Source organism: Gallinula chloropus (genome assembly GCF_964237585.1).
Source record: "Gallinula chloropus genome assembly, chromosome: 1".
Lineage (NCBI taxonomy): Eukaryota > Metazoa > Chordata > Aves > Gruiformes > Rallidae > Gallinula > Gallinula chloropus.
This window is the reverse complement of record NC_140085.1, coordinates 169,941,118-169,966,653: the sequence shown is the minus strand read 5'-3', so window position 1 is coordinate 169,966,653 and position 25,536 is coordinate 169,941,118. Positions and strand designations below refer to the sequence as shown.

The following is a 25,536-nucleotide window of genomic DNA, read 5'->3' as shown; positions in this document are numbered from 1 at the left end:
TAAATGTGAGAATTTCTTTTGCATATATTGGACAAAACTCAACTTGAGCTTGCTTTTTATTGGCACAGTGTTCACTTGGCAAGGAGGTTACTGCAGCTAGAAAAGCAAAACTCGTTGCTTGTAAAAGATCTGGAACATCAGAAGGAACAAGTAACACAGATTTCACAAGAGGTAAATTACTGCTGCAAAAAAAATAAAATCAAATCTGTAGAGGCTATAAACATTGCAGAACAGCTGTTCATAAAATGAAATATTTTCTAAGCAGTGTTTATTGTCCATTTGATGTCAAAAAATGACCTCATGATTAACCAAAACTTCATGATAAACGTTTTCAAAGACATTTATATTGTATTTTGAAACGAAGATCTGAGGAGGGATTGCTTTACAGGCTAGAGTGTAAGCCAGACAGACAATGTTCTGATTTTTGTACAGAAGAGTATTTAGCCAAATCTAGTTTGTTCTGTTTAATAGTTAATTGTTCAATGTTCAACAAATACCTCGTTACTTTTTACACAACTCTTCTCTTAAATGACTTCTGAAGATATTTCTAGAAATCCTTTTCTACATTGTTCAGTTCTGAGTCTTTGAATACACAAATCTAGTGAATGTTTAACATAAGCTGCTTTAAAAAAAAAGGTGGTTTGCTTTTTTTTTTTTTTACTTTGTTACAATGAGTTTAATTTCATGATTTTTTAAAATTCTGTATACCTGAAATCACATATTGCATTGCTGTGGAGAACAAAGACTAAACAGAATTCAAGTTGAAATCTTCCAGAATTAGGTGAACTAATTTTCTAAAGTATTTTTAAGATTGCCTTCTAAGTATCTTTTAGGAACCAAAGAACTTCTAGATTTGCTCTTAGATATTGCCACTATATGGAATTTCTAGGCTGACTACTCCAGGAGTGTGGTTAAAAGTTTGATTTTTAAAGCCATAAATTGGGATAACTACACCCAAGTACTCCACAGTGCAAATACTTGCATTTTTTACTTATTTTAAAATTACATTAATTTTATGTATTTATGTGTGTGTATATATTATTTCAATGAAATATACATGAACAGTGAAGTTTTTGTACATCTTTTTTTTAACCAACACTACAAGTTGTTACGGATTTTTCTTAGGTACAACCTAAGAATCCATTTGACTAACATGTATCTTTCAAATTTTCTTGACTTGAAGACATCGAGAGGTTTATGAATCCATTGTTATCCTTGCATTTTTCTCTATCATTATTCTTTCACTATCATTAATAAAATCTGTGCTTTATGTCCCACTTAAATCTGTCTGGTTTCCACTTCAGTACATTTCTTCTTACCCACAGTGGCTTTATATTTGCTTCTAGATCAGTACTGGTGACCTTAGTTCAAATTCCTGCAAAATTCCACTAGAACATCTTCACCTCATGTTTATTCTCCCATGAGATATCATGTATCCCTTTCTTGATCTTTTTTATCTATAATTGTACAGATTACATCAGAATGTCATCCAGTCTGAAGTTACATGTCTTACAGTTAGCTGGCACACAGCTACTAAACCTATTGACATCAAATTCATAAGGTTAAATAAAATCTTTCAAGACCTGCTTTCTATGAAACTCATGTGTGGCATTCAGGTCTGAATGCTTCATCAGATTTCTTTCTTTTTTTTTTTAAATTGTACCTATGATTATAGGCCATTTTGTTTGATAACAGTTACTCAAACCATTCCCCAATATGTGCACAAAGAGCTTACACTTGTTTTTAATGGACTGGAAAATAGTTCATAGTTCTCATGTTATACAAACTGATCAGCTGACTTATTTTCTAACAGAGGGCAACTTTTTAATTGAAAATTTATGTTTTTTCTTTGGCATTATATCTGGTTTTACTACATCTCTGCCATAATGGCTTGTACTCTTTCTAGGATTCATTTGCTCCTTTTTTTTTTTTCCTTTGTTTTAAGAGTTCTATGCCTGTTAGTATCAACTTTGTCCTTGCAGTTGTATCTTCTTTTATACATTTTGTGCATTTCAAATTTTATACTGATTGCTGGTTTTATCTTCCTTTATATAATGTTCTTAAGCTTCTGTTTGCTGTCTTTACTGCGTCTCCTGAATAAGATTTCTACTCCAAGCTATGATCTTCCTTGTTTTTCCTAATACAGTTTTCTTAAAGGAGGAAAACATCCTGTAATCTACAGCATGCTCAGATAGCCCATTATTATTCTTTGACTGGCATTTTATTCAGTTACCTAGATGAAATATAGAATATGGATTGAAAGTTTATGCCAAAGTGACTCAACCAACTTTTCTTTTGAACTTGGATTAAATACTGGTATTTCACTGCAGTATTTATGATTCAATCTTTTTTTTTAAGTCCTTTAAAGGAGAGAGGAAAAAAAAAATTTCAATAGCTGCAATGGATGTTCTTTCTAAGATTCTCTTTTTGGACTGCCCTCAACCAATTGCTATGGAACTTTGTAGAAAAGAATTGTACTGGTCTTATGGAAAAGTCATGCATTACCAAGAAGAAAATATTGACATCTCCATAATTTCATTCATTTGATGGAAGTCTGGTGCAGTGTGCCTGCATGAAAGTTGGAACCCTGTGAAAAAGCTCAGCTGCTGAAAAAAATCATGGCAGTCTTCAGTTGGTGCCACTATAGTTTGTTGGGCATTATTTAATTAGGCTCCTGTCTGGTTTTGCGTCTCTGATACAGCAATAGAAAGTTTTCTCTTAAAGTTTTCTTTCTGTTGCTTTGCATAGCAGTGACCTGCACAGTTGAAATAGGTAATGAGTTTTACTTCATACCATAGAGGATTTGTTTTCTAGGACAAACAGAAAAAAGGAATTCTCATGACCCAAGAAAGATCCTCAGTTAGTGCTCATCAGTTAATTGCCTCTGCAACTCACTTCATGTGTCTCTCAGTTTAAGTGGAAGGCTAGATATCAGCTCTGCAAAGTAGTGATCTGCAGTTACTACATTTAGTGTCCAATCCAAATTTTAGCATAAATTCACTTTGCAGAGGTTTTCAGCAGTAGTGTCAGAACCCATGGACAGACAGTCTCTTCTGCCTAGAAGGCTAATATGGTCTTTGTGTAACTTAAAAAGCAAATACCATGTCAGTATTCAGTAAAAGTGATATCCTAAACAAAGACATTTACTAAGCAGGGTTTTTTTGGCATGCTGCTGAAGGACTTTTTCAAGCCTTCGTTATGCCGTTACATTGGTGCTTTTTGTATGCCTTGACTGACACATTTTTACAGGTTTACATCTCGCTTTGAGAGAGTATAGATCAAGCTGAACAAAGGTGAAATCCTTCAGCTATCGATAAGAAATATCTGTTCAGGGACAAATCATAGAATCATAGAATGGTCTGGGTTGGAAGAGACCCCAAGAATCATAGAGTTTCAGCCCCCCTGCCACAGGCAGGGCCACCAACCTCCAGGCCTGGAGCTACACAAGGTTTCCCAGAACCACATCCAACCTGGCCTTGAACACTTCCAGCGATGGGGCATCCACCACCTCTCTGGGCAGCCTGTTCCAGCACCTCACTACTCTCTTTGTAAAAATCATCCCCCTAACAGCTAACCTAAAGCTTCCCTCCTTTAGCTTCAATCCATTCCCCCTTGTCCAGCCATTATCTACCCTTTTAAAAGTTGAATCCCCTCCTGTTTGTATGCTCCCTTCAGGTACTGGAAGGCTGCAATGAGGTCCCCCTACAGCCTTCTCTTCTCTAGGCTGTACAAGCCCAGCTCCCTCAGCCTCTCTTTGTAGGGCAGGTGCTCCAGCCCTCTAATCATCTTCGTGGCCCTCCTCTGAACTCTCTCCAACAGTTCTACATCTTTCCTGTATTGCAGGCCCCAGATCTGGGTACAGAACTCCAGATGGGGCTTCATGAGGGCAGAGTAGAGAGGGACAATCACCTTCCTGTCCCTGTTGGCCACCCCTCTTCTGATGGAACCCAAGATACCATTGGCCTTCCAGTTAAATTTATTACTTAAATAATAAATGTCTGATTGCAAGGTATTAGGTTTATCACTTAAACAAATGACACAGAAATACTTAAGTGCAAAGTTGAGCAAAATGCTTTTGCTCAAGAATGATGCTCTTTATATACATGTGTGTATATTAGTGAAATAGATCCATTAAATGTGTTTAATGCTCAGTTGTTTACAGTTTAATGACAGCCTCTTTTTTATATTTATAGAATGAAAGAGGCAGCAAAGCGCCATCATGGAGAGGGAAGGGATAACCTTTTTTCATAACTGCAGCACAGTTGTTAGCTGGCAAAGTTAGCGGGTTAACAGATCACTTAGCAGCATCAAACCAAGCTTACACCACTTCAGTTGCCCTTTCTGAGACTGAAGTACTTTAATTCTTATCAGCAAGAACAATGAGGAACTTCATGCTGTGATGACAGCATCCTTGGAAAGTTCTTAGGCTATCAAGAACAGGATTCCAAACAAGATCAGTTGGATTAATTTTCTCCTATAATGGCAGCCTCAAAGTTTTATACTGCAGGTTTTAGACCATCCTAGAGATTAGGATTTCATGTCTTGGAATTACCGGTTTGTCATGTAAATACCCTTTTCTGTTCCTCAAAAGAGATCTCTTTTGATAGCTTGCACTCTTAGAAAAATAGAAGCCTTTTTAATTGCCTATCCATTTATTTAAGATCATTAGTTTCTTCAAGAAGACAACTGCCATCTGGCTTTTTTCTTTCTTTTAACATCTCTACAATGCACTTGGAATTTCACTGTGGGCTAGAATAGGTATTTCCTGAAGGAACTAATGTGTTTAAACAATACTTAAAGATTTGCATTAATTTGCAGAAGTGCAATGTCACTTTCATTTCACTTTTTTAAATTAAGCAGATTTAAATGACCTTTTAGTAAGGCCAGTAAAGTAAGCACTGTTTTTTAATAAATGTGAGCCATTACAGTCTAAGTTCTTTGCACATTTGACAGAGTATAGAGACCAAAAGTAAAAATGTAATAAAAATACATAATAGAATCAAAGAAAGAGGGAAACAGTGTCTCATGTTTGAAAATTGTGTGTAAGTGAAAAATACAATTGTTTTAAGCCCTGAAATACTACTTAAATAAGCTAGGTCTGTAAAATGGGTTGTGGGGTTTTTTCCCTGTTTGTTTTGGACAACACAAAATAGGAAAACAGGCTCCTGAGTCTAACTAGTCGAATGCAGACTGTTTAATCTTTTCAGAGATTTGATAAATTAATTGGAAAGCTTAACCATGTTCCAATTAATTCATTCTGTTAGACCTGTTTTTATCTAAACTTTAAAAGATTTTAATTTCGTTCTTAAGGAATCTAGTTGGTATTTTTGACTTATATGTACTCCAGCTGCTGAAACTGCTAAATCTTGACGTGTGATCTTAATTCTATACATATTTTAGTGAATGATCTTGTTATATTGCTCAAGATTATTATAAAACTTTTAATAGTAATACCTCTTTTTTTTGGCAGCTTGACAGAGCAAATTCTTTGTTGAGTCAAGTACAACAGCCATACAAATACCTCATTGAAACTGTACAACAGAGAGATTCTCAAATAAATCTTCAGAAAGAACATATTACACAGCTTGAAAAAGATGTCAGGTAACCAAAAATCACTGTTTGTTTATTTTAAACTGAAAGTAGAATCACTTATATGTTTAGCATTAGAAAATAGCTATGTTATTTGCCATAAAGTCGGAGGTGCTGACACTGAATCATTGACTAAGTCCAGTCTTTATGCTGGAATTCTTATCATCTGTGATTTCCTTCATACTGTCAGAAAAAGAGGCTTTAGGTTTCGAAAAGCAGCGGTGACAGGTTTAAAGTGAGTCTGGCATTACGAAGAGCTCTGGTGAAATAGAGGAAAGTTCAAAAGAGTAAAAGGAAGAATGACACACCAGGCCTATAAAAGTAAAAATAAAGACATAAAGTCAGAGAAAAATAATAGACCAGTCCACCAGCAAAGGGTATTTCAAGCAGCTTACCTTTAGTGGAGGCTGATTTACTGTTATATCCAGCTGGTCAGAAGTCTCTGACCACTGAACAATTTCCCACTATCGTATAGCTTTATCAACTATGTTTTAACACTGGGTTCCCAAGTAAGTTGTTATAAAGTAATCTGCCCCTTGATTTTCAAGGAAGTGGATAACTGTGTGCCACTGCACTAGAGAGGAAGTAGCATTTTAACTGCTAGGTGTTTATGTGGTATATTGGTTTAGGAAACACATGCGTAACAATTATGAGGCAATAATGGGATTGTATTATGAAAAATACAGGAGGTTTATCCCAATAAATATGTTGAAGCAATGAAAATAGAAATAGTAGGACTCACTAGAGCTAAATCCTTTATCCTACATACTGTCTTACATAAGTATCTATTCAGAGTGTTTTGACAGTTTGGGATAGTGTTTGTTAAGCCTTGAGAAATACCTAAAATGCTTATTCTCCAAGTCAATCATCTATACATAAATTGAAACATTTACAAAGAAACAGAAATACTCATTCATACTTCTGGCAAGGTATCTTTCACTGGGCTTAACTTTGATTCAGTAGCAATCAATCTTTTATTATTCCAGAATTAAATGTTTTTATTATTGGTTTTATTATTTTCCTAAACTTGATATAAGAGGAATTTATAATTTATATTGTATTTTTCCAGGAGATGAAAGATCATATATGTCTTATCTTCCAGTTATGAATAAAATAATCAAAGAGTTGGTCGGTAGCAAATAAAATTTTCAGTAGCATGGAAACCTCTTTTATTATTCACACAGTTGTTCAAAACTCTCTTGAAAGGTAGGAAAAAGAAGGGAGTAGATAGGCAAGGTCATTTCTGAGAGTGTATGTTTTGTGGCATTAAAATATATAGGAACTTAAATGCATTGTTAACATTGATTCTCTTGACTTTTTATGGCTCATTACAAATAACCTGTGTGCTCAGATATTCTTCCTAAATTAAGCCTACAAATTTAAGGTGCCTAAATTAGGAACTAGGTCATGTCAGCTTTCCTTAGTAGTTCATGGAGGAAGTGGCATCTCCAAAAAGTAAATCAGATTTTGGATGTTATGAGGCATTTGCTAGAGATGCCTGTTACTCTCCATTAACTATAAGGGGAATTTTTGGCATCTAAGGGGCCTGAGGTTAAGGAAGAAAATGGATCTGCACCACAGTGCAAGTATTCATGGTAAACATACCAGCAGTAATCTACTGCGGTGAGCCGGGGTGTGCTCACCACTACTCCGTGTGTCTGTAAATGAAAGTGTGGTCTGACAAGAAAATATTTTTATCCTTCATGGTTTTGTAGCAAAAAGTAACACTTACTTTGCATATATTTTGTTAAGAGGGTTTTTTTTTTCCCTGTAGTTTCCAATACGCCTTGTAAACTAAAAATAACTGCTACTCCGTTATCACAGTTTTGCCTCAACTTTGCTGGCGTTTCGTAGGCCAGTGAAATTCTTGGAAACAGCCTAATTGTTTTAGGATTTCTGGTACATATCTGTAGTCCCTAATTTTGCCGTGCATAACTCCACATATAAGACAAATGTCCTAAATTCTTAGCTGATACTCCCTGGAGCACAGGAGAAGTCATAATCTGGTATGAAATTGATAATTAATTGTCTCTTTGCTTTCCCATCAAGCAAGAGAAAGGTTAGAGGAAGGGATTTCTAACCAGACTACCATCACACTTCAGCAGTCTTTTGTCATGAGGATAGCCTTTTGGAATCTGCTGATGAAAGTTTTAAATTAAAATACCCTTTAGGTGATTTCAGATTACTTTGTAGACCAGTCTAGCTCCCAGATATTCCAGAACTGAATCAGAATGGGATTTAAGTAAATTAATGGTAATCCCTTCTAAATATATGCCAAATGAAGCTCTGCTGGATGAAAAGATTTAGACCACTATTCCTATCAGTCTTTCTTAGTTTGTTAAACGGCATTTTGTTGGTTGATGTGTGGAATATTTTTGAGAGGATGAGTTCAGAGAATTAGTGCTCCTCGAGGAGGGCCCTAAATTCTGCAGATAATGTTGCTGCTATTAGAAAAGTAATAGTCAAAACACTAAACATGGTTTATGAAGTCTGGTTTCTCTATATCTCAGAGCTAAGGGAAATAGCTAATATTTGTAAAGCCATTTCAAAACGAAATGTTCTTTTTCAGCTGTTACCTATAATTAATACTTAATACTGCAGTTCTGCAGTAGCATTTTAAAGTTGCAGTTGCACAAAGTACATTACTATTTTTTTAAATTTTACATACAATACATGCATTAGTTTTATTTCTAGGAAACAATTTCACAAGTGCCAGCTGACAGAAAATAATATTCAAATTCTTGTTTTGAGACCTTTAAAAATACTAATGATTCTCTTGAATATGGTGTGTTGTTTTTTTTAATCTCTTATATCACTACTGGATTGCAGACAAATTTACAGAATATTGATGGACCTGCACTCTGACACTCAGGACTGAATACTTACTTTTATCCTCACAACTACCCTATGCTTGGTTGTGCTTTTCCTTCCTTCGTGTTTACTGTGCAGAATCCGTGGTACAGGGGCGTTCTTTTCCTGTGATTCTTTTTATATCTCGTCTGCTCATCAAGAGAGATGGTTCTGCATTATGTAAATCATGGATTCCCTAAGCTGAGCAGTCACATCTGTGTTACTAGTGCCAGTGTTCTCTATCACCTCTCACTTAACTCGAGTGTGGAGGGATCAGTGAGAACTAATTTGCAAGTGAATTTATTTACTTTTTTAGACTTAATCCATAATTGGCTTCTGTGCACAGTGGTGACAGCCAATAATCTTTTCTAAAAGTACCTCTGGGGTGGTTAGGCTCCAGCAGTTTTCCAAGGATGATGAGTAAGTACTTTCTTGCAACCTTACAAATGTTTTGCAGCAGCCTGCAGTTCTTTGTATTTCCTTGTCTGTTGAGAAGGCTGTTGGTTGCTATTGGACATGGGTTTGATTCTGTGATGAAATACACAGTCTTGATGAAATCAGCACAAGAGGAAGGCAGCTATGAGGAAGGCTATCTATGACAGCAATATCCTTAGTTTGGGCTGTGGGTATTTTTGTGCTATATTATTACCAATTTTTCACAAAATGGCCTAAAGTGACTTATAATGTGGTCCTTTGACAGTCAACATATGTGTTCAGGATTCTCCACACTGCATCAAGCTATGAAAGTGTAATTTCTGACAGCAGTTATTTCCAGAAGGAGTGGGATAGATTTGGGTGGATCATTTTGATGTAATACTCCTGAGAAGTCCTGCAGATCCATCCAGGTTTCCTTCCAATGTGATCTTCAAAGTTCACTTTAACCAGAACACTTTATATGCCTTATCCTTAAGTTTCCTACGTCTAGAGCTAAGGCTGTCTTTCAGACCCTACATAGGAAAATGTCATACTCAAAGGACTGTTCAAATAGTACTCCAAGTTGCTTGTGTCAGTAGCTGTCAAATTGAATCACAGAATCAAAGAATGGTTGGATTGGAAGGGACCTTTAAAAGATCGTCTAATTCTATCCCCCTGCCATATGTAAGGACATCTTCCACTAGATTAGGTGGCTCAAAGCCTCATCCAACCTCCTTAAAAGGAGATGAATAGTCAAAATAGGGACCTGACTGAATCAAAGCCTTAAAGTAATATATTCCACCAGAGCTGAAGCTACTTTGATAGCTTGTTAGAAGTGTGTGTGTTCTGGACACCTTTCGTACAGTTCTGTGGATCTCTAGTGCTTTCACTAAGAACTGCAAGAGCTACTGTGGTTGGAGCAAATACTTAGCTGAACAGCTGTCAATGTTGTTAGTCATTTACATCAACAACTCGGGGCCCCATCTTCAGGTTGTTACAGGTGCGTGACATTTCTGCTTAAATTCAGGTGTGACGGCACCAGTGTGTTACCACTCAAAAGTAGAGGTTGTTCAGGGATAACCGAAGCCCTGTGAAATGTTGCCCACACATATGTTCACTGCCACTCTCCTTCCTAACCCCTTAGAATTCTCCCAGGCTGCGCTGGCACTTGGCTGAGGAGAGAACTGAGGAAGCCCTGGGAGTAGAACACCTCGTGGGCTTGTGTACCTGCGGATACACTTCAGATACAAAACCCCTGGTCTTGAGTGACATGGCATCTGCAGGATGAATTTATAGGTGGTCCACGTATCTCAAAATACTCTGTTAAGTAACCTCTCATTTATGTTAGTGCACACAGCACTCTCGTTGATAAAAGTAAATAGCCACGGTTAGTAAGAGCAGTGGTATGAATGAGGATAACTCCTTCCTACTTTGTAGAAAACTCTCTAGCACACAGTCCTTAACCAGAAATGAAAATATCACATTTAGCACTCCTTTTGAAAAGAAATGCCTTGTAACTGTGTCATGCTGTGGGAAAACAAATCTCTGGATTTCATTCTTCTGTGTGTAGTGAAGTAATTGTAGTTTCAGTACATAATTTTCTGCTAAAAACATCTAGGTTTATAAATAACTGGAGACATTAAACAGGACTTTATTCATAAAGAGAGGGTATTTATTTTAAATGCAGTGACTCGAATTTCTCCTTACCAACGGCTGGTTTTAAAAGTGGTTCTCTTACCCCAAAGCACTCAAAAGCCCGACTGTGCGGCAAATCTAGAAGCAGCACGAGGATTTTACTCACTAAAAAGCTATGTGCTGAAATGTTTCTTACCTAAACATTTTGGGTTTTCTAATTGCCATCCAAACATTATGAAGCTCAGCATACAGTGTTAGCTGAGTTTTTCCCATCACAGAATGGGCAATGAGCTTTTTAGGAGAACATTACCATTCGGTGAAGTACGCATCATCTATTCCGACACTACTGTAGTTTACCTGAGAAAGCCTCCAAAGAAAATCTGTAGAAATATGTTTCTTTCTTTCTACAAATTAACTTTTTCTGACCTGTTTTACAACTTTTTAAAAGTTGTCTGAGTGGTTTTTGTTGATTTTTGGGTTGTTGGTTTTTTACAATTTGAATAAGTAACTTAAATTTACACTAAATGAATTTTTTGTGCTACTCGAAGCACTCCAATTAAAATCATTAAGCAAAGCTGTCCTAATCTGTGGTTATTTAGCCACACGATGAGAGATTACAAATTTTTCATCTATTTTTTATTCTGAAGAGCTTTTATTTGCAGATTTTTTTATATATAAGTCACTACCTGACTTAAAAAGAAAATCTGACCAAGACTTTAAAAAAATTACTTGTCTCCTTTGAGCTATTCATCTTTAATTTGCAGAGAAGGGATAGCTGCAATATATGCGTATATTAAACAGTTGTATGTAAAAAAACTTCACATATGCTATTTTCATGTTTGGGTTTTTTTGTGGTAATACGTGTTTATGAACATAAAATGCAAAAAAAAAACCTTCAAGAGTGAACTTCAGTTTTTAATTTTGTTGTGCTCTAACATGAAATTAATAGAAAGGCACAATCAGTATTTCTTAGAGCATTCAGGGTACACCAAAAAAGAAGCCTACTTTTTTTTTTCCCAAGCTGAAGTAATAATAAAAGCCAGTAATATATGAGCCCATGTTTATTTAGTGTGTGCAGCATAAGCATATTATTCAGAACATCTAATAATAGAAGCTTCCAAACAGGCTGGTAGCTAATATATTTAGACCAGTGTTTTAAAAGATGGTTTAATTGCCCAAATCCAAAAAGCTTTAGATGTCTGAGGCTGGGAAATGTTAGTTTCCATTCTCCAGAAAAATTGTGTCACCTAAAAATGTCGTATGATAGCCAAGCTACCTTGGCTTTAGATCCTGAATAAAGCAAAACATAACAAGCCAGCGGTTGCTATGAACAATGTTGTGTATGTACATGACAAGTGTATTCCATGGTAAGTCCTGCATTCCTGGTACCTGGATTCATACCTGGCTAGGTTTTGAAAGCATGATGGCATGAAACTGAATCTCCTCCCAGACGTTTTGTTTGTTTCTGGAAACCCAGGCACACAAAACAAACAGGAGCTGCATTGCTTTTCAGTTAATTCTTCAACCTGGACATTTGGGACCATGGTTATACGATGTATCACAGAGGCCGCCTTCTCCACACTCAGGATGGAGCAGTCAGCAACCTGGACTGTGGAGCACAGCGTGCTCCATGTTTGCCCTGTGCAGTGTAAAAACAGCTGTTTGGGCTGTGAAGTAACTCCAGGGATATTAGCTCATTTCAACACAGCCCATTTCTCCCAGGCGTTCACACGTTTTCGCACCAGAACAAGCCATGGGAAGACTTCTTTTAGTCTTTAGTATTCTAGTACACGTCTGGGTCATGGAGACTTAAAAGTATGTTTAGTTAAAAATGGTCAAGAAGATCCTCCTGTCTCTTCAGAGGAAAGTTATAGCCCTTGAGCTTAGGTGTGAGAAGCGTGTTTGTCTAGTCTTGTAAATTGTAGTTTCAGAATCATACTAAGACCATTAAAGCACTCTGTCACGAAATGGAGCAGTCTCATCCTTACCTTCCTGTGGATTTCCACTGTACATGGTAAATCAAGGTCTTTTGGTGATCCACGTGAAAAATAACCTTTAAAAACCCTCCAACTTCCATCCAAATTGGTAAGGTGACTTACTTATGTGGTCATAAATTCTCTAGTACTAACACAAAGAGCAGGTTACCAGTATGTATTTAGGGAAGGATGATCTTTCAACAATAGTTTTCACTTAGGTCAGCTGAAAACAAGCTGTAAAGCTACTCTCTGAATCATTACAGCGACAATTAAAAGTGGATTAGGTTAAACTACTGTTTGAAGGAAGTGTAACATAGGATAAAATTTGAACTTCCTTGACTGCCTATATCCAAGATGCCTATTCAGAATGTTTTCATAACAGGGACTGAAATGGTCAGTCTTCTTCACAAAATTGAATTTTTAAGGTATTTCTGCTTTACTTTGTCATTACAGATGTGAATTTATTGTCGCTGTGTCTGGAAACTGCTTTCTCTCTCTGTTAAATGTATATATGCCTCTTTTCCAATATTCTTTCAGAAGTATATGAATCGTTTCATTGTTTCTGCAATAATGAAAAAGAATATCTATTGCAGAACTACTAAATCTAAAGTCTGCACGTGCTTTGGTAGTTCTATATTCATATGTATGACAGAAAACACATCAAGTGCTACTGAATGATATAGTAGCCTTAATTCCTATATTTGGCCATAAACAAACTTAGATGCTCCACATGGATCAATCATGTCATATTGTTTCGGAGGGAATAACTAGTGTAAGTTCTGTTTCTGTAGTTGAAATTGAACCTTTAACATGAACAGTTTAGTCATGAACACCGATGTTTATGCTTATTCAGTACACTATTTAAGGCATAAAGGAACTTTTATTATTGCTTCTCTAATAAGCTTCTGAGTCATTCTCTAAAAGGATTGGTTTGTGCTGTTAGGAAGTACAGAAATCCAAGAAAAACTGATATATCAGTAAGTCCTAACACATGAACCCAGAAAAAAAACAGTACAGTAATTTCATCATGATTAAAAATGACACAGAAAAATAAAACTCTTGAAAATATTAAAATGTCTTTGTAGTTTTTAATAGATTTTACTACTTTCCTTTTAAATAACTCAGACAACAAAGCAATTTGGCCAAAGCATACCATTTTTCTGAGAATTAATGAATAGCTAGAAGGAATTGATAGTCGTAATTTACAGTGCAGAACTCGCAAGGAACTGCCAGAAATTCTCTGGGGCAAAGGATGATGTTGCTGATTTGAAACAAGCGGATGATATGCAGCCAATTAAAGAAAAAGTTTACTTATTTTGTTGACCATTTCTGGATTAAATACTGGGAATATGAAATAATTTGTGTTTGCAAGATGTGCAATTACTCCATTAAATTTATAAAAGCTTAATACATTTGCTTTTGAACTCCTGACCTGTATTCAGTATTACATATTTTCACTCCATATCCAGAATTGCATTTTGCATAGTTGTTGATTTATGCTCCAGTTTATATCATACAGCCTATTTAGTTAAGTTATGATAATGGCATATATCACATTGGTCTTCCAAGAAAATCTCAGTGGCTGTTTTAACAAGCTAGATTATATATTGGCATTATGCATGCATTAGTCTGAAGTTTATTGTTGGAAACTGATGTTGAGGCTAAGTATGAAAATACATTTATTTATATTAGAAGTGCTGCCTGGAATCAGAATGTGTTTGCTGAGCATTTCAAATGTTCATATTCTAGAACTAAGAAAACAAAGGACAATTAAAGTTAAACTTGACATTGTACTATAAAAGCATGCCTTCATGCTAAAACAATTTTCATACTTGTTTTACAGGACAAACTTGTATTATCCTGGAATATAACATTAAAAATGGGAAAAATACATTTACAAATTCTGCAGAAGCTACACAGCTAAAAGAGAGAGCTGGCTGTTGTTCTTCCTTCTATTTGTATAAAAAGATGTGATACTGAGAGAACAGTGTGTGCTGCTACTAGCAATACATACAACAAAGAAATCCATATTTTGATATAGAAGTGTAGATATCAGGAAGCTTACTTTGCTTACAGAATGAGTTAATTTTGCCTAGAAGAAACCAAGACACAATAAAAGAAGATTCTGATAATTTAAATTATACTTAAGACAATCAGAAAAAAGCGCCCTATATTTTATGGAAACTTTGAATAGTATTTCTGTTTGAATAAAGCAAGATTTTGTATGTAGCAGTACATTCAGACCCATTTATAAAAATTTGATGCTTGAACATAGAGGAAGATCATTTGATACAATTATTTGAGCAGATTTTCATTGTTGCTAGTATTTAACTTTAGAAAATGCACATTTCAGCCAGAATACAAGATTAAAAGAGATTATCTGTTGCTGACTGCATTTCCTGTCCTCTTTCTACCAGTCTTTTAAATAAAGAAAAGACAGCTTTGCTACGTGTCAAGAATCAAATGGCAGCAGATTTAGAGAGACTTCTAAATCACCGTGAGGTAATCTTCCTTTTTTAGCATTACTACCATAAGTGTGCTTCTTCTCTCTCCTCAGCCATAAACCATGGGGAAAAAATTTATTATTTTGGTTCAATCTGTTGAATTTTTTTGTGTATCATTTTCAGAAACACAGGTGATTGTGACTTTCAGGCACTCAGAAGGCTTTCAATCGTACTCCCAGTTTACAGACTCTCTCTCTCTGTTCTTTATTTTCTTAGGGATACAACAGACATGCCTTGCAAAGTGTTTATCTTTTGCAGGCATTTAACAAGTATTAAGATAAAGGTCATAAAAATGATATACCTACTAAGTCCTGCAAGTGCCACAGTATGTCTTGGGATTGTAGAATCGCAGGGTGGTTTCGCTTGGGCATAGGCAGGGACACCTTCCACTAGATGAGGTACTCAAAGCCCCATCCAACCTGGCCTTGAACACTGCCAGGGAGGGGACATCCGCCGCTTCTCTGGGGAGCCCAGTCCAATGTCTCACCACCCTCAGACTGAAGAATTTCTTCCTAAAGTCCTATCTATAACCTAACCTCCTTCAGTTTAAACCCATTATCCCTTGTCATATCACTCCCTGATAAACAGTCCCTCTTCAGCTTTCCTGTAGGCCCATTCAGGGACTGTAAGGCTGCAATAAGGTCTCCCCAGAGCCTTCTCTTCTCCAGGCTAAACAAGCCCAACTCTCTCAGCCTGCCTTCACAGGAGGGGTGCTCTGGCCCTCTGATCATCTTTGTGGTTTTCCTCTGGACTCGCTCCAGCACCTCAATGTCTTTCCTCTACTGGGAATCCCGGAGCTGGATGCAGTACTCCAGGTGGGGTCTCACCAGAGCAAAGGGTCAGCATCATCTCCCTTGACCTGCTTGTCACGCTTGTTTTGATGTGACCCAGGTTATGGTTGGTTTTCTGGGCTGTGAGCACACATTGCTGGCTCATGTCATGTTTCTCCTGTACCAACACCCCCAAATCCTTCTCCTCTGGGCTGCTCTCCATCCATTCTCCACCCAGCCTGTAATTGTGCTTGGGATGATGCCCTGACCCATGTGTAGGATCTTGCATTTGGCCTTGCAGAACTTCATGAGGTTTGCACAGGCTTACCTTTCAAGCCTGTCAAGCTTGATGGCATCCCTTGCCTCTTTCATCCCCATTGCACCACACAGCTTTGTGTTGTCAGCAGACTTGCTGAGGAGGCACTCAATCCCCCTGTCCATATCACCAACAAAGATGTTAAACAGTGCAGGTCCCAATACTGACCCCTGAGGAATGCCACTCATCATTTGGACATGGAGCCATTGACCACATTTTGAATGCAGCCAGCTCTTTATCCACAAAGTGGACCCTCAGTCAAATCCATGTCTCTCCAACTTAAAGACAAAGATGTGTCTTGAGATCTCTCATCATCAAGATCTCTCCCTGCTCTCCAGTCACCGAGACCAAAAACCTGGAAAAAAGTATTGTGAAATTAATTTCCAGTACACATACCCGAGTTTCTTTTCAGCTCTAAAACAGGATTTGGGGAGAGGAAATGAGAGTAGTCACACAGGTTTCATCCAGAAAAGTCAGGGCTCTTCTTTATGTGCTTCTGAGATTCATCCAAGCAAAGAGTCCAGGTGCTACTAGAATATCTGCTCAGATCTAAAAGAATGCAAAATCTTGCCATTTAGACATAAATTTTCTATATGGGGATTCCTAAAAGGCTTTTGTCAAACAATCTTAAGAGATTAACATATCATGGAGTAGAGAGAAAAATCTTTCAGCAGATTAAATATCTGAAACAAAGGTTAGAAATAAATGAAGTTTACTAAAGGAGTCCCAGTCCACAAATGATCTGAGAAAGGGTGGATAGTAATATGGAAAGTTTGCTGAAACTGTAGAATGCTGAAGTTATAAAACCAAAAGCTGACTGAGCAGCTCTTCAGTGATCTCCCAGAGCTGCTGAATGATTTGGTAAGTTTGAAGAGAAAATACAACATTAATGAATCAAAAATTATCAACATCAGGAAAAACAACGCAAGTTACATATGTGCAGTGATGGGACCTAAGTAGCCAGTTACTTGTACAGAAAGATAATGACTCATTATATCAATAGTTCTCTGAAAATACCCCTTCACTTCTCTGTCTGGGAAGGGAGGAGAAGATGGAGAGATTCCTTTCAAGGAATCCACAACTCCCCTAAATTGTCCTGTCTGAGATTGCACTATCATTCCTTCAAATACCTCTATTTACATAGAAAACCGATAATCCATGCACCTCTTGATGTCCTCTCGCTGCACCTCCAAATTTTTTTCCCCTCCATCTCTTCTTCTTGCTATTCACCCAAATTCCTTTCTTAGGCCAGTCGACCAAAACCCATGTCATGAACTGGTCCAAAACAGTTTGTCTCTTCTGGCGACCTGCAAAACCATTTTTGTTAGAACCAAACCAAAACAATTTCACTAACAGCTGGGTCTAAGTGAGCCTGAACTTAAGTGAAAACTCTACTGGTTCTCTTCTGAGAGTGCAGATCTCAGATTGGAAACAATCATCTTAAAAGTGAAAGGAAAACAAGTTCTTAGCTTGTTTGCTTTCTGTGCTGAATCACACTGCACTCCTGTCTGATGCAGCCCCTTCCTAGAACAGTTTTCACATTTAGCTCTCCGAATTGACTGTAGTGGTTGTGAAGTTCCATTCATAGACATTGAAATAGGCTAATTAAGGAACAGAGTAATTGAAGATGCTTCCCCAAACAGCAGGTGTCATTGGCTTGGCAGGATCATCTGTGGATACATCAGAAGTAGTCATTCAGTAGCTCTTGTTTCTGCTGTCTGTATCTGCATCGTATATTTAAATTTCAAATTCAAGACTGAGATTAAAGCTTTGGTTTGGGTGATACTTGGGTTTGCTTTTTTTTCCTCTTGATTTTTTGGTGATTTTCTGTTATATGAAAACCCACTATTCTCTATTAATGTGGTAGAAAACATTGAAATAACTTCTAAATTATTTATAAGCCTTATCATTATATTAAGGCGCTATCTTATCATCATATTAATAATATGAAAAATACTCTTAAGGAAACATAATTTAATTGCATAAACATGCAGTGAATTTTCTATATTTCTGATATGCAAAGCCTTTGACAGGTTAATTTCAAATTAATTTATTTCAAAATTTCTTGTTCCTACTCCTCCTCTCTGAAGTAGTGAAGCTCTCAAGTAGTTACACCTTGGGTACCTAGTTTTAGAAGTGTCATTTCAACCAACATGAATTACAGCTGATTAAAACCAGTAGAAAATTATAAATAAAGGTAAAATTTAACCATGGTTTGTAAGAAAGCAACAACATTTTTATGTCAAAGCTATGTGACATTGTTTACATCCAAACATTAGGCCCTATGACTATCCACATAAACTATTCCCGATGCACCCCAGTTTGCTCCTTTGTGCCATTTGATCACTCAAAGTTTTCAAACTTTGGCCACCAAAACAAGAGAGGCTGAGGTAGGCTTCATAAAAAAGAAAGTAAACACTTGCTTCTCAAACAGACTGCATCTGAATGTTCCTTGTATGCTGAATGTTAAAAAACTGGGAATTTTTTCCAGAATTCTTACAGCTTTGTTGGATTTCTATTTCTATCTGTTGAAAATAAGCCATATTAATAATATTGTTTTACCTAAGAGTGATATTTTTTTTTCAAGTCACCTATGCAGAAGAGGATATAAATACTGAAGAAGAAACATTAGAAATCCTATGCTTGAGGGGAAGAAAATTACAGAATACCAGTACAATGCATAAAGCAACCTTAAGAAACACAAAAATAAGTTAAAGCTGGTTTAGAAAAATGTGTGAAAATAACAAGTAGCTTGCTTTGTGTATGTTTAACTTTTGTAATTTTTTTTCTTAAATTTCTAATACAGCCTTTTATTTTTTTTTTACTTTTAATGAAGACCTCTTCCAGTAGTTTTACAGTTTCTGAAAGGCAGTTTTCTCATGTACTGAAATCCTTGTAGAGGATAGGGCAATTTAGTTTCCAGTGAGTTAGTCTTCAACTAAAATCTTTTGCAGTCGTAATAAAAAAAATAAAATGTGCAGTAACATCACAACTTCACAGTGATTATCCATGCTAATAGAAAACAAAAAAAAAATAAATCCAGATTTTCTAATCTTGGGCTAGTAAAGATTTCACTTCATTTAGATAAGGTATGTGGTTCTAAATGAAAGTAACATGCAATCTGTAAATAGGGATTTATGCAATTTAAGAAAATATGAGTTATGGGTTTATGTGTTCTGTACACGCTATCATGTAATATGATTGCTATCAGTCTTGTTTAGTCATCACACATACTGAACTGTCATGTCTTGATAGGAATTACCTTGTTGCTCTCGTGTTTGCAAGTAAAAACATTAGAATTCTTGAACAGATAAACCCAAGATATCCATAGTTAACATGAAATGAGGGTTAGGTATGTTAAAAGTACAAGGAAAATGCCAAAACAATGTTAGAGCTGTCTTACAGCGACATGTTTCAATAAGTACACAGTTTTGACTTAAGGTATTGCAACCTGTGTGGTCTCAGACTGTTTTAACTGGTTTTAATGAAATGTTAGAGTTTGGGGGTTGGGCTTTTTATTTTTATCTCCTTGTGATATCAGCTGGATTCATAATGCTTGCCTTGGAGGAAATCATAGCGTTTTTTATAGACTTTTAAAATAAAGAACTTAACATTCGTGCTCATTCTTACCTTCCATTTTAGATATTTTGTATTTGAAAGGAAAAAGTTTAAACTCTGAATCTTGGAAGAGTTTATATAGGGCTTTTATGTGAGCTCTTTTATTACAGGAAAAAATGACATTAGATATTCATGTAAGAAAGTAGTTCATTATTTTAAGTTTTGTAGATAGCTGATTTGATTCTGATTATTACGTTTTGCTTTGGGAAATTAAAAATTGGTCATTTAACTACACGCATTCTTAACAGATTTGGTCTACCTATGAAAGAGAAAAAAAATAATTATCTTTAGTTTTAGGCTGTGTTCTTGGCCCAAATTCTTACTTGTTTCTTGGCCTGCTATTTCCTTTTCCTGAATTAATTAACGTGGAAAACTTTTTGATCTAGGTTCTCGTTCAGATCATTGAGAATCAGCTGGTACAATAATGTCTTCTTCATATGGATAAACGCAAACTTGGCTATTTGAGAGGGAGTACAATGACATTATCATGAACAATCAGTATCCAGGATCATGCTGAGATTATGTTCTTAGAGGTTCATTATAAAGCCCTCACAGTGCTGCTGCCCTCTTTGAGCTATCAGGAGGAACTGGGGTACGCAGTACGGTGATGCCATTTGTAAACCCCTCTATGCATGACAGCGAGTACAGTTAGTACAGCCAAATTTCTCATCTGATTTCAGACTAAGTGATTTTATCTGTTTTGTCAAGATAACCAATAGGGGGTTTAATTGCTTTTCCAGATCCATCAGAAGAGCATAAAACATTGTTTGGAGGAACAATGGGATCTCCCATTAATAACCTTCTAGTAAACAGTGTTAGGGGTTGGATTTTTTTAAAAGGATATTTCAAGTCCAGATTTTTTTTGCATTATTATTTGCAGTCTCTGTTCTCTTTTTAATCAGCTGAACTTTACACCTTTGACCCTCTTATCTTCAACTGTGGATTACCAAACCCCAGCAAAAAAAAAAAAAGGAGTTGTAGTCTTGATTTTTCCCACTCCACCTTCTGTGCTTGCCCCCCCACATTTGGACCCTTGTTGCCCTGGTGTCTTTGTATAGTCAGGGGACCACAAGTAAGAAGGAAGTTCCTTCAAAGCATAAATCAAGATAAAATTATACATTAAGCCTGAGTTGACCTAATAGCTTACACCACCTTACCCTTTTATTCCTGATTCTCCTTCTTACTCCACCTCTTGCACCAGCTCTGGCACATCTCTAACACTGCACTGGGACCACTCAGATCACTACACAGAAACCTAACCTAAGCAAAAAAAAGCAAACCACAAAAGTGAATTGCTTTCTGTTAGGTTAGCAGTTTGAATCACCTCTGGAAAGGGTCCAGCAAGGAAAAGAGCAAGTAAAAATATTTATACATCAATATTACTTAGCAATAAAAAAAAAAGGGCATTTGTGTCCAAACCTGTAGACTATAGCACACCAAGCTTCTGTGCCATCCTTTATCTACATCCAAACTCTATTCTTTTATGCATGTAACAGAAATCTATAACTTAAAGGCACCACACTGCAGTTCACTATTAAGTGCTAAAGTTAAGTGGGATGAATCCACTAAATCTTTTCAGCTGAAGCTCTTGATCCATGATTCCTTTTATCTGTGGGGTTTTTTTTTTCCTTCTCTTCCAACAGTCAGCCTTTGACTAAAAGAAATATTTACCATGAGCTCTGTAATCTTGGCACTTCCCTTGCCTTTCATGCTTGATGCAGTTGTTAGTATTTTGGAACTTCAGAAGTGCAATTTTAGACTTTATCCATTGGCTTGCAAACTTCAGATGAAAACTTGGACGGGCAGTCTGTCAGTACTCAGATGTTTGGCAAGAAGATTTAGTAATCATTTTCTGAGGTTACATTTAAGAGGTTATAAATCTGCTAGGCTTTGATGTATGGCATTGTAGTATTTCTTCAGATATTTAAGACACAGACCTATCATAGTAACGAAAACCAATAATGTGTGTAATTAAATCTATTTACTTTAGCTTCTCTGATTCAAAGTGCAGAGTGTAGAAGCTGACTTCTAAAATCTTGAAAATTAGCAAACTGTTGTTTATATTACTAATGTGAAGTTCATAATCCATTGGGGTTTTGGGGAAAAAAAAAACAGAGCAGGTATGATGAATGGAAGGGTTCTTGTTATGTTTTAAATAGAAATATGCTAGGAGGCATCAAAAGAAACAAAAATGAGTGGTGTAAGAGACTTTAAAGAAGTCTTAGAAGGCTTTAAATAGGTATTCCTTTAGGTGCTAAGATCAGTCTCAGTTTATATGAATATGAGTGAGCTAATTTACAGTAATGAATTTTTTTTACACTGACTGAAATCACTTGTGTGCAATGCCATCTGGCAGTAGAGTCATTTTTAATCTATAAAAGCGAAACCTAATATTATTGAACTATTGTAGTAAGAAATAACCAGGTCAAATTTATTCCACAAACGGAGGCTGTTCATAATACTCATTCATTTCCTGTAACGCAATTGTTTATGCAGACGTGATCGGTTATCAGCACATGAATATTACATACTGGCTTGGCAGATAGGAAAGCCCGCTGATGTTTTATCTCCTTTCCACATCTGTGGGCTCGTGGCGCGTTAGCAGCTGTGCACACAAGTGATAGAATGTAAACCCGTGGACTTGGTCACCTGCCGTATTGACGCATTCGCGCGTTACTGTGCCAGAGCGCTTCAGGTGAGGGTAGCAACCAGAAACCAGGCTCTGGCTATCTGCTGTGGGGCAGAGCAGAAAACATGTAAGTAATGGTTTAAATACACCTATTCTGATATCAGACAGTCAAATGGATGCGGGCACATGGGGTTTAATTGCTGTTTGTTTACTTACATACGGTTAGCTTATGTCGGTGAATTGTTGTGTCTCTCGAATTGAGTGGCTCAATCTGTCTAAATATGGGCAGCCAAACTGGTACCAGTCTTCAGCTTGAGCGGGTTAAAATTTATTTGTTAGCCACTGCAAGCTCCTCTCCTGTTCTTTTTAGAACATATTAAAGTATAATAAGAAGCCTCTTACTGAGCTGTTCTTGTTGTGAATAGACTAGCAGGTTAATATTAAAATGCTAATTGCCTTTGTGACTGTTACATTGAACTTGCCAGTCGGTGGGTCAGAAACTTTCCAAATCTAATGTATGACTCACCATTTATGAGTGAACCTAATGTTTTTTCTTTTACTACTGTGTTTTTCTTCCCCCTTTCCAGATTTTCATGGTTTCTTAACAATATGTCAAAATAATCCCGTTTAGTAACTGAATATTTCTCTGGCCTTCACCACAGTAACTGAACACCTCACAAAAATCATCCTCACAACTTAGAGCAGAAAAGTGTCACTACCCCTGCTTTGCAGAAGTGACAACCACAATGAAAGAAATGGTTTGCCCCAAACTCCCTAGTTTGTGGTAGAGGTTAAGAGTTCATGTGTCCTAATGCAATATCTTAATCACAGCCAGTCTTCTTTCCTACATGTTTCACTTCAAAAGCCCAAAAAGAAAATCTTCTTAGTGTTTATTTTTCCTGACTAGAAGGGAACAAATTAACCCTTTTCACTAAGTCATCTTATATATGAACTGATTGCAATTTGGAAGCAGTTTCACAGAATCACATAGTTTCACAAACAAATTACATTTTCACTTTGCATTGTCCTGGGAATTTATATTTGCATTCATTATTTAATCCATGTCTCTTGAAAAAGGACACTTTGCAAAATCTTGTCTCTTAAAAATTATTTTTTTAACTGTAAAATTGATATATTTTTTATATTTCCAGAAAAAGAAAAAAATCCACAGCAGGCTGGACCTCTTTCATGAATGAGATTAAAAGTGTAACTTAATTTGTCCATGCAAACAGAGGATCTGATAGGGTACAAGAAAAGGAGGTAAACATAAGGCAGCATTGCATAAGTAATAAGTAAGAATACAGAAAAAGACAGAACAAACAAGAGAGAAGGGTAAAGAACAGAAAAGAATTATTTCATTATCTTTACAATGCTGAAAATCCAACTTTTTTTCTTGTTAATAAATGGTTGCCAAATGCATTTTCCAAGTGTGTGTAAGATCGGCGAGTCCACGTGATCAAGCAGGAGGAACAGCTACTAATTATTCCTATTAGGGTATGCATAGTTTGTTAATGACTCCTAAGAGTTTGTCAGAGTGCTTCTATAAATGATCAGACTGAGGTTCATGAGGATTTATCTAAATCTTGGTGAATGTCAGACTTTAAACATCAGAAGTGTTTGCAATTCCATGACAGTGCTCCAAAATTTTAATGTTTCCAGTGTCTGAGAATCTAGTGCTCTCTGTGATTGCCCTTCCTCATGTCAGTATCCTGCACAAAATGCTATTTTACACCTCAAGTTACTCCATTATCTGGCCCGCAGCAGTGAAAGGCAGGTGCTTTTATTCTCCTTTTCCTCTTTAAGAAGGAGCAAGGTCTCCTGAATTAGGAGTGCGCTTTGCCTTACCTTTACCAGTTACTCCTACATTCACATGTCTGTCTGTCTGTCTTTCGGATTCCCCTTGGGGAATACCCCTCACTGCTGAATTCTCTGTGCCCAGTTTCATTCCATCTGAGCAGTGACTTTGAGGATTCCAGATGAGTTTTCAGCATTTCATTATTAGTCATACTTTAAAGTGTGGCTAATGCTGTCCTTAGCTGTAATTAAGCTATGCTGAAGAAGATTGACTAGAAGTAGCCTCGGATAGAAAACCAGTGTGTTGGATTTAGGAACCTGGAGAGTAGCAACAGCTGCTGTCTGCAAAAAAAGAGAGGTGGGGAGAAGTTCAGAGGCTTGTAAAAAGCTTTGGAGTCGTCAGGGGGAGGGCAGTACGTGTTTAATCAGGGATGGAAGCTTAGTGGATAAAAGGAGAAGACTGCTTTGTTGGGGGAAAGGGGAAGGAAGGAAGGGGTATCTGCAGGGGTTGGGAAGACCCAACCGAAAAGAAGTGATTGGTAACAGGTGCCATCAAACAATCTCATACTCTGCTTCTTTCCCCTCTTTTTCTGTGTAAGAGATTGTACATGATAATAATGTCAGAATTGTTTGTGTTTCTAAAGCAAATGGCTTCCTGCTCATCTATGTGCCGCAACTTGTTTTATATATATAAAAAAACCCGCTGGTGTACAATGCTTAGCTCTCTTTTTAAATGTTAAGCCACAGAGTAATTATCATTTTTCTTATGCTACGTTTCTGTTCCAAGATTCTAGTTTCTATTAATGTTCTGCATGTTTTCTGAGTAGATTACAGGGACATTTCTGCATCACAAGTAAGCCCTGGAGCTATTCTCAGCTTAAAGCTTGGAGAAACAAAGTGACATTTACATTGCTAAACTAGTGTAGAGAAGTTTCTGGCTCATTTTTTACAAGGAAAAATATTCTCTGAAGCAGTATTTCTCATTTTTGTTATCTGTTTTGCTGCTGTCAAGCTTTAAGAAAGCTTGAATTCCAAATAGCACTGAGTTAAGGAAGAGGAAGAACTTCATTCTTCCTCTACATTCATTCTTTCCTTGGAGATGTATTACTCAGAATGCCTTCCCAGTTTTCATATGTATTCTTTAAAGAATTATCTCTCCATTTGCAGTGATGCACACTAAACAGTTGTGTAATAAATGGTGATTTCTACACAGCAATTTTAATTATTTTCTAAAGAATCCTAGAAGCCACGATAATAACACAGGGTTTAGTCTTGTTGGTTGATGTAAATCAACTCTCTTGCTCTCAAAAATGGGAAGTTTCCTAAGCAAAATGCAGCTTATTTATGAATTATGGGATGAAACTGGCATGTGTATCTTATGTTTGCAAGAGAGCTAGAATCCATTAGTGATAAACATTTAAACAAGAAATTGTTGGCTGTT

General features: G+C 36.6%; 1 protein-coding gene across 2 annotated transcripts in view; it reads left to right on the top strand.

Annotated features, from left to right (window-relative positions):
- Positions 1–25,536, top strand: part of PIBF1 (progesterone immunomodulatory binding factor 1) — a gene marked incomplete at both ends in the record, with an annotated part of 126,385 nt that overhangs the window by 88,731 nt on the left and 12,118 nt on the right. For both annotated transcript variants that reach the window (XM_084277201.1, XM_084277200.1), the window contains 3 exons: positions 69–171; positions 5,471–5,601; positions 14,882–14,966. In XM_084277201.1, the coding sequence (XP_084133327.1) occupies positions 69–171; positions 5,471–5,601; positions 14,882–14,966 (319 nt within the window). The remainder of the gene's footprint in view (positions 1–68; positions 172–5,470; positions 5,602–14,881; positions 14,967–25,536) is intronic.